This window comes from Amphibalanus amphitrite, unplaced genomic scaffold (genome assembly GCF_019059575.1).
Source record: "Amphibalanus amphitrite isolate SeventyFive unplaced genomic scaffold, NRLGWU_Aamphi_draft 000200F_arrow, whole genome shotgun sequence".
Taxonomy (NCBI): Eukaryota; Metazoa; Arthropoda; class Thecostraca; order Balanomorpha; family Balanidae; genus Amphibalanus; species Amphibalanus amphitrite.
This window is the reverse complement of record NW_024881695.1, coordinates 509,240-522,821: the sequence shown is the minus strand read 5'-3', so window position 1 is coordinate 522,821 and position 13,582 is coordinate 509,240. Positions and strand designations below refer to the sequence as shown.

Genomic DNA, 13,582 nt, shown 5'->3' with positions numbered 1-13,582 from the left:
CCTCCATATGATGGAGCCGCCCCTTAAAGTATCCGCGGCTGTCCTTAAAGTTACAGTGCCGCCCCTTACAATGTGGGTGGCGTCCTCAAAATAAAAGTGATGTTGCCCCCCCCCCCCCCCCCCCGAGTAATGTTGGCGTCTCTTCTTATCGCAGTATGTGGGTGGCGTCTCTAAATATCGGAGGCGCTCCTCATTGTCATTTTGCCCCACATCACTGCTCACATGGCGCCCTTCAATGTAATGGTGCCACCCGTCAACGCTCAAAGAGATAATTGCGCTCCTCACAGTGTCGGTGGTGCCCCTCAAAGTGGTTTAGGTCTTCACAAAAATTAATTTAAAATTTTACCTGAGGTCAAGTTCATGACCTCACCAGAAATAAAACATGTTGCATACCAGTCGATCCGTATCGTCAAGCTTCAAACATTCACGGTGTTTTATGGCTCTATCTACATAGAACGGTGGTCGGCAGGTCGCACGAGTGGTGCCCACTTTATGGGCGCTGGACGGGGCCATTACCCCCACTTGTCATACCCCATTGCTTACACAGCAAGGGTCGCTGATAATCGGCCATATCCTTTGACGCCTCTATTTTTCTGCATATAAATAAAATGCAACACAATTAACTCTCTTTTTATGGAGAGGGAGAGCGGGTGGAGTAAGGATAAGCTCATACATTTTTTATTTATTAGTTACTCGCGTAATGAACAGCGTATTGCAACGATACGTTCATCCCCCCCCCCCCCAAGTTAATGAATGTTATACCTACCTACTCAAACATTTTCGTGACCCCAGTGACATTTTCATTGAGTTTTTGAAATTTGAATGACCCTCACTCGGTAACTTTCTCTCCGGCTCGACCGGCGGACAAAAAGCAAGCGAAGACAATGCGGGGAGACGGTGCTCTACCAACTGAGCTACGGAACAGGCAAATGCTCACCATAGATACACCGACTGAACGATCCCTTTATAACTTCAGCGATTGATAAGACAAACAGTGTGTAACTGTATATATAAAATGTAAGTCTCGAAATTGCGATATCTTTGACCAAAGGTAAGGACAATTTTGCGACCCTTCCATTAGGTATAAGGCAATGGGAGAAAATCAGGGCATGTGCCTCTTTTTATAGGTAGAAAAATGTCAAAGTAACGAATTCAAACATCAGAAAACAATAAAAATGACACACCTAATCGGAAAATTGCCACCCACGACCCCTCGTTATGTCCTTGAGGTCATGTCAGGTCATGGAAGGCCTCCAGCAGTTTTTTTTCTCAATAACTTCTGATAGAGACATGCGACATGCCTGAGCGATGAAAACACCTTAGATGATTTCAGTTTGACGAAACAAATGGATTGATATGCAACATGACCTTTACCAGTCAGGTCATGACCTGGACCTGAGCTCTAATTTCCCTAATGACATTTGAATGTCAAAATATAGTTCATTCGACGCATCTCGACGAGAGGAGCACAGTACTGAAAAAACAATGTCATAATTTTCGTGAGTTTGCCTCCAGCAGACTCACAAAAAACTGCCTCCAGCAGTTTCTTTTTTCAATAACTTCTGATAGAGACATGCGACATGCCTGAGCGATGAAAACACCTTAGATGATTTTAGTTTGACGAAACAAATCGATTAATATGCAACATGACCTTTACCAGTCAGGTCATGACCTGGACCTGAGCTCTAATTTCCCAAATGACATTTGAATGTCAAAATATAGTTCATTCGACGCATCTCGACGAGAGGAGCACAGTACTGAAAAAACAATGTCATAATTTTCGTGAGTCAATAATTGTTACAGTAAAAAGGTTCTTCATTAAAACAGCTCAGTAGAGGGGCGGAGGGGGGTCCATTGTCCACTCCAACCCTCCCCGGCCCGGCACGGGTTAAATCAAGTTGTGCTCTGGAGGTTAAGCCGTTGATGTTAAGTCAAGTCTGAGAACTTTATAGGAACGTTGAAGAGCTATCGAATGCGCTTTTTTCGCGGTGCTGTAGTTCTATTCTTCTCCGAGTTTTGCGCCAGTTTGTCAATACTCAATAGATGTTGAAACAGACAACATTTCACCCACATTTCACCTTTGATGATCTCTGGTCACCTGATATTTGACTTGACCTAACCAAAGTACGGTTAACCAACTAACCCAAGTAGTTTTTGACACTCTGCCGAATACCGCTTACCACGTGTCGCTCGTGGCCCAGTAGCCAAGTTATAGGGGTCGGGAGGGGGTTCAAACAACCTCAGCCCGGCGCCGGCTAAGGGAAAGCACTATCATTTTGGGGGCGCTGCAGATATGCTAAGGGACGACAGCATCATTTTGAGGCGCGCCACCAACTTTTTTTTAGGGCACTTAAACCACTTTGAGGGGCACCACCGACACTGTGAGGAGCGTAATTATCTCTTTGAGCGTTGACGGGTGGCACCATTACATTGAAGGGCGCCATGTGAGCAGTGATGTGGGGCAAAATGACAATGAGGAGCGCCTCCGATACTTAAAGAAGAGACGCCAACATTACTCGGGGGGGGGGGGGCAACATCACTTTTATTTTGAGGAATTATAGTTCAATTATCGCATTATGACGGGAGAAATACTATATCCCGGAAAAATAAACGTTATACCGCTGAGCTTAGGTTGAATCTGAAATCATTACTTAGAAAGAGTTATAAAAGAACCGTCGAACGTGTCTTTTTTGGTCATTAACCCTCGCCCTGGCAGGGCATTATTTTTCATAACACGGCCTGGCAGGGGGGGGGGGGGTCGATGCGACTCCCCTCGCGATTGGCTCCTATGGCACCTAGAAGCACCAAATTTGGTAGGTAGGTGGGCCCTCCGAAGTTCTCGCCCCTGTGCAAATTTGGTTGTTCTAGGACTCTAGGTCAATATTTAGGGGGTTTTGAGGGTATAATTGTAAAAATTTCGCTAAAAACAGGTCAAAGGTTTTTCACTTATAACTTTTAATGTAATTAAGATAGAGTGAAAAGAAAAGCACCGGTGAACTCAGCACGTCAAGGCGCGTCGAATGATATGCTTGTTTGCTTGCATAAGTGTACTTAAAGTTTTTCTTAATTTCTAAGTAAACTTTAATTAATTAATTAAGTTCAAGTTAACCAAATTGCATCATATTGCATATCATTCGATTCGGCTGATCACCAGGAACACAATGACACCATTTTCTAAGCTCTAGCGTTATTAAGTGCCAAAGTTATTGGCAAAAACGTCATTTGACCTCAGTTGACCTCATTTGACCTGACCCATGGATAAGCACACCAAACAAAGAAGCACCAAGTGACCTGCTGTTAAGAACTGTGGTTTCAAAGCACAACAGTGATAGAACGAAGCGGATATCTCCAGGATTTTCCGAATTTAGTATTTTCCCATGGGCTTAACATTACGACGTAATGACCTCTAACTGACCTCAGGTCAGTGACATAAAAAAACCCGAACTATGTATATGTTATACAACTCGGTGAACTTAGCACATCCTGAAAGTTTGAAGGAAATCAGTTCAAAACTGTGAGTTGGACAGGTGCAAAAAGAAAAATGAAATTTGACCATGACCTTGTACCGGTTTTTCTGACCTGGTGACCTGACCCAAGGTCACCCGGACCTGAAATTTTCAGGTCATATGTAAAAAGGTTGCTCCATAGGCTGTGCCAAATTTAACGGCGCTGCGCGCCGCCGTTTTTACGCTATCTTCGAAAAACCTTAGGGGGGGGGGATCGCATCGACCCCCCCCCCTGCTAGAGCGAGGGTTAAATATCAGTAGGTATGCCGCCCCCTCAGATGCCAAGTGCCGCCCCTATGAGTGCAAAATGCCGCCCCTAATTGTGATTGCCGACCCAGTGAAAATCCCTTATAATACGCCCTGAGGCTGCCCCACTCCCCCCCCCCCCCCAGCGCCTATGCGCCCGATACGAAAGGTCCGAAAGGTCCGAAAGGTCTCGCCTGCAGATCTGACTAATCGTATCCGACTGAATCGGCCCCAAGATTCGCTAGTGAAGTCAAGCTCCGTCCGGTTGGGGTTGGATTAAGTGAGCATTTCGTTCAAAGAACTTTGTCCAACTGGACATTGTAGCTATCTTATATCTAGACAGTCTTAGAACGGAGGGTTGGGACTTGGGGTCGACGCCGTCTGAGAGGTCCTGGAGCAGACGGAGCTGGACGCCTGGTAGAATGTCGAGAGTGAGACAGTTATTTGAGGGACCGCCAGCGCCTGACAGACCGGACTCGGCTCAAGCACCTTGTCCTTGGAAAAATTGAGATAGACTAAACTGACCATTTGACTCAATTCTCGCTGCAGGTCGAGCCACTGGCTTTTTGAAAAGGGCAAGGCACTTCATTCGCTTTATTAAGCACCTTTCCGGCTCCTTCCTTTATATCGGTAGAAAAATACTTGCCGTTACGAAATTCCCTTCAACAAATGTGTGAGAATTTGGTAGCACTGACTCGGCGCTTGGTGGTTTTGTGACGACGAGCACCGACGCTTTTTCTGTTTGGGTGGGGGCTGATAAGTCAAGCCGCCCTTGGAATTTCTAAACATTCCAGTCCTGTAAATAACCGATACATTTTCTGCGGGAAGATGGTAAGTACTCTCTCCATTTTTGTCTGCTTGCTATTTGCATCGAGGTTGTCCGTCGAAGAAAGCTCTTCAATGTCCGGCGCGCTGAATTTGTCTACCGGCCTCACCCATTTTGTGGTTTTGATGACTTTGGTCAAAATGAATGCTTCATTGTCAAATATTTCACATAATATTCACATTTTCAAGCTCCATATGATGGCTTCAAGAACTTAGTTCAATGATGCTGATGGTGTTTTCACTGATTATTTTGTAAATCACTGATTTTGCAGTCATTTTGTTGCCTTATGCTCACTCATTTTTCATTTTGTCTAGTGAAATCAGTTGGGGAAACTATGGTAAAATCTGCTATTTTTAGCAGTCTGCTATTTTTAGCAGAAATCTGCTAAAAATGGGTACGCATGTGACGTCATCGTACCCAAATATAGCAGATTTGGGTACGGCCCCCGACAAAAGCAGATCTGCACCCTAATTGAAGCAAATGCGCATCAAATGCCTGGCAGATTCATGATTAGAATAGTGCTGAGAATGTCCTCTGATATTTTTGTTCAGATCCGACTATTTTTAAATAATGAATTTGAAAATAGTCGGATCTGAACAAAAATAGCAGAGAACACTCTCAGCACTATTCTCATCATGAATCTGCCAGGCATTTGATGCGCATTTGCTTCAATTAGGGTGCAGATCTGCTTTTGTCGGGGGCCGTACCCAAATCTGCTATATTTGGGTACGATGACGTCACATGCGTACCCATTTTTAGCAGATTTCTGCTAAAAATAGCAGACTGCTAAAAATAGCAGATTTTACCATAGTTTCCCCGACTGAAATGCAACTAATGCAAGATCTTGAAAGATGGTTTGATTGTGAAAAACTTCATGTTATGCTCCTTGACTTGCATGCTATTAATTTTATGAACGTAGAACTTGTAAAAGGTTATTTGCACTGAAAGACTGTATTTTCTGTATTGGTAGAGCTGGCCTGATCATCAGCTTATCTAACCTAACCTAACCTGCCCTTCACCTACAACCTACCAATCAACCTGGGTTCAACCAATTTTAATGTTGAGTCAATGTGTGTGCTACTAGGGCTGCCAAAGCAGTGCTTCAAGTTAAGTTCAGTTGGGGAAACTACGAGGCTAAAGTAAAAAAATCGATTGGTCAATAAATGGACTTTTGATGACCATATATCCCGGCAGGCGGTGGGCCTACCAGCCACCTTCCGCGCGGTGGGGGGGGGGGCACTTTTTGCCCCCCCCGTATCTCCGAAACTACTGGACGGATCCGGAAAATTCAAACGGCGTTCGATAGCCCTGTCAAATTTGTCGAAGGAAACCAAATTTCATTGACCTCGGGGTCACCGATGACGTCACAGGTCAGGTCAAAGATAAAATGTTTCACCGTTCACGGGGCTTCTAGGGAAAGCGCTATAACACCGAGTAAAACGCATTTTGTCGAAAATCAGCGATAAGGCGTCAGTTGTCTAGTACATATGTTGCTATTAGAGGTCACTGGTCATACCAGGGCAGGTCACAGGTCAGGTCACCAAAGGTCGCCAAGGGTCACCACATGAGCCCAACTTTACTAAGGTTATGCGATGCATGTTTTATGGCCAGTTTTTCATTTCGAACTCAATGGTGTTGGTTATAAGACCATCAGGTACGGTTTAGGTCACTTTCTGGTGGAGGTCAGGTCAAGGTCAGGTCAAAAAAGGTCATATTTCAAAGTTGATATTTTTGCATAAAATGGGTATCGCTTCGATGCAGCTCGTCACGGGGAGTCTAATGGTGGTCTTTGTTTTGCGCTACGAGGTCTAGAATTGCTAAAAATTGAGTTTGAAAATTTGACGTCATCAATTTTGAACAGTTTTTTCGCTATAACTTGGCCAAAAAAAGAGGTATCGATCTCAAATTTGGTATGTAGATAGAAGATGGTATGGGCTATCACATATATTCCGGTTTTTTCGAAAATCAAAAAACTTTTTGGATTTTTAGGCTATTATATTCAAAAAATCTATTTTTTGATTTTTGGGGGTCAAAATCCAAAAAATTCGAAAAACCGAAATAGCAGTTTTGTAGCCCTCTTAATTCCACACCTTTTATGTTGGAAACATTTTTCTGTATCTCTAAAGCTGTAGGCCTGACAGCTCTTCCCGCGAAACCTTTTTTTGGGTCGAAAATGGCAAAAATGACGTCACTCTGACGTCATTAGCGGCCAACCTATCATAGCCTTTGGAAAAATTTTTGGTCACCATGTGCGCTAGCTGCTCCCGGGAGGGTACTGAAAGTTTGGTGACGATCGGCGCAGCGGTTCTCGAGATATATCGAAAAAACTAAAGGGGGGGGGGGGCAAAAAAATACCCCCCCACCGCCTGGAAGGATATGGGCATAAATGCAGCCCCCGCTACTAAGGGTGAAAAACGGTATAACAAGCCGGTACTTACGGTATCGCGTCCACTTATGGGAGAGAAAAGGCTTCCATTTTCCACTAGGAATTAGCGTGATTTGATTAAATTTGGCGAATTGACTCGAAAATGGCGATAGGAAAACAGCTTTTCTGCAGGTTCTGGGCGTCAGAATCAGCTGGCCATTCAATAAATGGATTGGTGTTTTGAAAGAAAATTGTTAAAAGAATTAATTTAATTACAATAAACAAAGGTATTTAATTTTAAAATAATAACTTAACCAGAATTAGAAAAAACCATAAACAAAATAATAAAAATAATGACATTTTTTAAACCATGGTACTGCTTACATTTTTTGGCGTGTCTGTTTCAATCCGCCATATTTGGCAATCACTGATTGACCTTGTGTTGTAACTCTGAGATTTAGAGCCGCCAGTTAATTGTGCACCGAGTGAGTGTGGGCCTTGTGTGGTTAAAAAAATTCTTATGCCTTATTTTTTCATTTGAATGCTAGGATTGAATGCTAGGAAAAGATGAAGTTGTCTGATTTTATGACCATATATGGTCATCGCCCCGCCCATTCCAGCCGTTGATTGGCTAATCCAATTTTTGTTTGGCTCCTCGTAGTTTCCCCAACTGAGTTTGCACCCTTTAAAAACTGAATAAATTCACAAAACAAACACATGAAAGAAAGAACACATCCTTCTAAGATTGAAAAGTGAGACCACATATTGATACTTATACTTTTTGCACAAAACATTATAATTTACACCCAACCTCTTGGTGAGTCAGGTAGGGTCAAGTTATGTCAGGTTAGATAAGGTTTTGTTATTTCTGCTTGTATCATGCCTGATTTTTTAGCATTGAATAATCATTTGAACGATTTTCAAGGTTAATTTATGGTTTGTGACAATATAGTGTGGTTTTATTCAATTTTGAGCTTATGGTGCAAAAGAGTGATATCACCAATAATAGTATTCAGGGATAGAGCTCTAGCCGATCAAACCAAATTTTATCTTCAGATTGATGTATAGGTACATACCTACTAACTTTTAGTTGGTGACACCATGTCACCAACTAAAAGTTACCTACTCAGTCCGTCACCATGACAGGCTCAGTAGGTACCTAGGTTCAGGGCTGCTTTGTGCAGTTCCAGCTACCTTTGAAGGTGGCCAGTTTGCCTGCAAAAAGTTCCTTTATAACATCCAAGCTGCCTTTTTAAAACCTTGCATGACCTTGTTATTGCATGTTTGTGATAGATATGTGCACTGAGCAGTCATGTGTACTATCCATCAGCAATTTCAACCAATGCCAAGAAATCATCAACTGATTGGATTGTTCTATCATCAATTGCCGTTTTAAGTTTGGTGGCCATCTATGTCATTTGCATCTGTCATTTCATGCTTCCCTGATGAGTCTAGAATTAAACCTCTAAGCTGATATTCATAGCTGAGGTTTACCATCAAAATAATAAAATCCGAAAAAAACTTGGAAATCAAATTATGGTGACATGTTATTATGCTCCTCGTGGCATATTAATTCATCACTAGTTTCATGCTCTGGTCACCATGGCATCAAAAAGCACAAGTTTGACTATTGACTACCTTTTCACTAATGGTAAACTCAGACCTGTTGGTGCCCGGGGTGGGCAGTGAATGAAATTATTGGGTCACTATAAAGCATGGAAGATAATGCTTCCTTGCATCAATTTCTTAGTGTGCAGGTAACTGACAATATAACTATTCAGCTGCTCTCTGTTTTGTCAAAATAAGGAGACAAATAGCGTGTGTCACGCTGTGAGCACCAAGACGAGGGCTACTCATTAAATATGCTGTCTCAGTTAATTCATTACTAGAAGGAGGATGGCATTATCTTTATACACAGGGGCAAGGTTAAAATCGAATACCATGACCCCATTTCCATGGGCGTCACCGATCCGGATCAGTAAATTCAAATTGTATGATATTTCTCGAATTCTTCGTTACAGGATATAATTCAAAGTGGATTAGGCTGATAAAATAATTTGATCCCTTATTCTCATTTTCATATAGTGACTAACTATACTGGATAAGCTAATCCATTTTTACTGATCCGTATCAGTGATGCCCATGGAAACGTGATGCCCATGGAAACTGAATCAATCCTTCTGAATGGCCGACTCGTAAGATACGTGGACACTGAGTGGCACCCGTTTGATTCTGACCTCAGCCCCCCCCCCTCCCCCGCCCCCCTCCGCAGACGGACCAGGAGTTGGATTGTGCCCTGGATCTGATGCGGCGCCTGCCGCCGCAGCAGATCGAAAAGAACCTCTCCGACCTCATCGACCTGGTGCCGAGCCTGTGTGAGGAACTGCTCTCGTCAGTCGACCAGCCGCTCAAGATAGCCCGAGATAAAACGGTCGGAAAGGACTACCTGCTGTGCGACTACAACCGGGATGGGGACTCGTACAGGTAGGGACTAGCCACTGGCTTTTGTTTCAGTCTAATGGTGTGTAGGCATTGGTCGTGGTAGGTGTGGCAGATGAATCACCTATTGTGAACGCCGACTTGCGCCAGCCTGTTTGTGTGTGGGCAGTGAAACTATGATGGATTGTCGGACAGTGGTGCTGCGAGGACGTTGGGGCGTAGATTTTGGGGTATCGCTGGATAGTTTTCAAGTTCATACCGATGTGAGTCATTCTAGGTGGCTAGTAATGCCACTGAATTATTCATCTGTGCCACCTTTATCCCATATTCATGCAGCGTGGAGTTATTAATCAGTGGCCTATTCTAATGATATATTTCTGGTGACTTTAGCTTGAGTGATTGTTAATGTCTCTGCGATACAGGTTTTTTAGTAGTAGAGACTGAATTTCCGTTTGTTTGACGCAAACAATCTTCCGTCCATTTGCCAATGGATAGGCGGCAAACACGCCTCCTCCCCACCCTCACTCTATGTCTCCCAGCATGGCATCGCTATGCCATCTCCGTCTTGCCATGCCATCTCCCCAGCAGTGGTCTCATACTACGTAGACTGCTGTTGAGCACAGCTGGTCTTCCATCTCCTAGCCGCTGATCTGGTGACCGGTGCCCCCTCTCTATCTAACTCGCAGGTCGCCATGGGGTTACCACTGAGTAAAACCTCACCAACCCCTCCTTCCAGTCCCATCTGACCTACACGTAGCCATGGAGTAACCATTGGCTCTAACTTTGCTATCCTCCCATATCTGCCTGCAGGTCGCCGTGGAGTAACCAGTACGACCCGCCGCTGGAGGACGGAACCATGCCCTCGGACCGACTGCGGCGCCTTGAGGTGGACGCCAACGCCGCCTTCGATCAGTACAGAGACATGTACTTCGAGGGCGGCGTCTCATCCGTCTACCTCTGGGACCTCGACCACGGATTCGCAGGTAAATTATCGTCAACTGATATCGGACTGGGATGATGATGTGTGTATTGCCGCATTTAGGCGAGAAAATGTAAGCGGTTTGTCGTTCGATATTTTTTTGCATGATCTTTGATGAACATTTTGCGGTTGATTTCTTCATAATGATCTGCAGACTGCTATACCGCTGACTGCTCATAAGCCCTTGCTATTGTTTTGAATAATGACTAATATGACTGGGTAACTCACCGTTATTCGCTGAGCGTTCTTTTTCTCACCCCACCTTCCTCCTATACCCCCAGGTGCCATATTGATAAAGAAGGCCGGCGACGGCTCGAAGAAGATCAAGGGCTGCTGGGACGCCGTGCACGTGGTGGAGGTGCAGGAGAAGTCCACCGGTCGGAACGCCCACTACAAGCTCACCTCGACCGTGATGCTGTGGCTGCAAACCAATAAGGAGGGCTCGGGCACCATGAACCTGGGCGGCTCGCTCACCCGGCAGGTTAGTTGGACGGGGAACTGGGAGGATGGGAGGGCGTGCGTACTGGGGGGGGGGGGGGGGTGCCTGTCTTGGTCTGTAGCGATTGATAGGGTGTTCGAGGAGTATTAGATGTACGCTGCGACTTTGTCTAGAGTTGGTAAATGTGCCGTTTGGGATTTTCAGGTCAGAATAGACGAGGCATTGCCATATCGAGCAATAGACCCGTGGGCCATGGCAGATGCCTTTTTTTTATTCGTGAGCATAAAATACGGGCTAGTGTCTGGAACGTTTGAATGGATGAATTTGGTCCTTAGGATGTGTGTAGTGAAAATGATGAAAGGTCAATATGAATTGATATTTATTCATATCTTTTTTTTTTGCAAAAGCTTCGATGGACTATAGCACCGTGGAGCCGTCAAAGCACCATAGTTTCATGGAACTATCTGTCTAGGAACTACCGCGGTGTGACCGCCGGTGCTACCCCTCCGGCGCGGTGCTCTATCTATACTGACACCCCGTCCGTCCGTGTTCGCCCGCAGACGGAACAGGACGCGGTAGTGAGCGATACATCGCCCCATATCGCCAACATCGGCCGCCTAGTCGAGGATATGGAGAACAAGATTCGCAACACGCTCAACGAAATCTACTTCGGTGAGTCATTCAGCTCCTGACGAGGCTGGAGGAGCGTGAACGTTAAGGTTTGCTGCGAACGAAGAACGCTGCGGGATATTTTGAACAGGTTCGTTTTAATGCGACGTTAAGTTGTTTTGTGTCGCTATTTTTTACACTAAAGACATTTATTTTTTGATTATATTACGATGAAAACAGTTACGGTTTACTCTTTCTAAACCCATCAATCGAGCTATTCTGGCCACAGGCTGAAGTGCTGCGCAAATGTCGCCATGCCGGTCTAATCCGGCCGTGTGTTTGGTCAGTGATAGCCTGGCTATACCGTCAGCCGGTGAGCCGGTACTGTGGAGATATTGACACTTATTCGCCTGTTCTGGGTGCGGATAGGCTTGGGCAATGACACGGATACGTCATTGATTGTTGTTTCAGTACGGTGTAGCTTGCCTAAGTGTACCTGTGATATGGCCAGTAACATCCGTATCACCATACAGCGTTGTTACCTGATGTGCGCCGGACCGATAGCATACCTAAGTTACACCTCTTTTGGAACAGTGATAACCTTTTTGTGACTACCGTATAATGTTAAGTTCGTTGAGGACTGTGGATGCTCCCTTTATATTCACGCTCTTACTATCATTCTTTCTCATTCATCCTTCATGTTTGCCGTCCGACCGTTCGGTCGCGACTGCTCACCGCTCACGCTGCCCTCTACAGGTAAGACGCGGGACATTGTGAACGGCCTGCGGTCGGTGACGCCGCTCGAGGACAGCCGACGGAAGGCGGCACTGCAGACCGACCTGGCGGCCGCCCTGCAGAGGCGCCAGACCAAAACAGAGTAGCGCACCCGCCGCGCCCCCTGCACACAGACTGACGAACCGAGGTGGCGGCGGGGCCGTGACCAGCAGTGATGTGACGTGACGTGGCAAGTCAGCACGGCGCGCGTGACGTGATCGAGCGTGCCGGGGCCAGGGCGGATCGGTGGCGATAGAACTGTCGTGGGGCACCTGTGATGCACGTATCGGCTCCCCGAGGGACCGTGCCCCGCCGTAACGAGGAGTAGGACTGACGTGGCGCCCCTTCGCAGCCTGGCCCGCGCCCAACTGGAGTGTGACCGGATGGAGACCCGTGTGCCCCTGTATGATCGTCCCGCGTGCCCCCGTATGGGCGCCGAGTCCGGCACTGCCGCCCGCCCACCCCTGTTTATCCCAGTTTAGGTCGGCCGTGCGCGCCGGCAGCGCTGCTTGGGTGCTTGTGCGGTGCCGTGTGTGGCTGTAGAGACTGGGCGACGCGACCGCCGCCTGCTTCGGAGGTCACACGGCGAGCGCGGAGCGATTGAGAGCCGGCGCCAGCGTGCCGCCTCCAGTACCACGACCGTCAGCCGTGGCGTATTTATAAATTCACGGCTATGATTGTTGCTATATGAATAAATATTTTCAAGGAAGTGCGTCGTGTGCCCGCGAGCGATCCATATGCAGAGGAGCACGTACGGAGAGTATGCCGCGTGACTTGCTCCCCTGAGCGCCGCTTGATTGGCGGATAAAGAGCGTCTGTGGATATGGCTTTGGACGGCCTCGCCGGGCGAACTGTGATTCGGCTTCATAACTGGCATTGGTTTATCATAAGGGAAACTTCAGTGTTGTATTCAATTGCTGTCGTAAGTATCGGTTGGTTATTTGTGTCAAGTGACGATTAGCTGAAATGTATGCAACAACCTGATTTGATGGATTGAGATTTGAATTACTGTTGATTTGAAGCAGGGTGGTAGATGCTTGGAGTTTTTACATCATTTTCAGTAAAATATATTATTGACATAGACTCACTCGTCTTTTCCGTTTGTCACATTTGCAGATGACAACATGTTGGTCTCTGTTTGCAGTCATTTTCTGTCTCATGTAGCGATTTTTGCAATAAGAACATATACTTGAACGCCGTGTCATAAAACGGTAGGACTTTTGTCATACTTAGACGGCATTGCAGTTTTAAATGTAACCCAGGAAAATACAATACAGCTGAATGCGCGAAAAAATATAAAACTCATTTTGTTTTTTGGACATGTATAAAACATGTGCATTGACGGTTACTGTGGTGATCAACTGGTACGGTGGGAGGGGGGGGGGGATTTCCTTAGCCC

The 13,582-nt window shown here is 45.8% G+C and overlaps 1 protein-coding gene across 1 annotated transcript; it reads left to right on the top strand.

The window, feature by feature from the left end:
- The first annotated feature begins 4,425 nt into the window (after positions 1 to 4,425).
- On the top strand, positions 4,426 to 13,270 carry LOC122384836 (F-actin-capping protein subunit beta). Its single transcript, XM_043372607.1, has 6 exons — positions 4,426 to 4,583; positions 9,216 to 9,427; positions 10,193 to 10,365; positions 10,643 to 10,842; positions 11,361 to 11,472; positions 12,166 to 13,270. The coding sequence occupies exons 1-6, from the start codon at positions 4,581 to 4,583 to the stop codon at positions 12,288 to 12,290; spliced, it is 825 nt and encodes a 274-aa protein (XP_043228542.1). The 5' UTR covers positions 4,426 to 4,580; the 3' UTR covers positions 12,291 to 13,270.
- The last annotated feature ends 312 nt before the right edge of the window (positions 13,271 to 13,582 follow it).

Bases quoted from the DNA above. Each gene is read 5' to 3' on its own strand.
- LOC122384836 (XM_043372607.1), top strand. The intron at 9,428-10,192 runs GTAGGGACTAGC...ATCTGCCTGCAG, and splicing joins CGGGATGGGGACTCGTACAG to GTCGCCGTGGAGTAACCAGT. The intron at 11,473-12,165 runs GTGAGTCATTCA...TGCCCTCTACAG, and splicing joins GCTCAACGAAATCTACTTCG to GTAAGACGCGGGACATTGTG.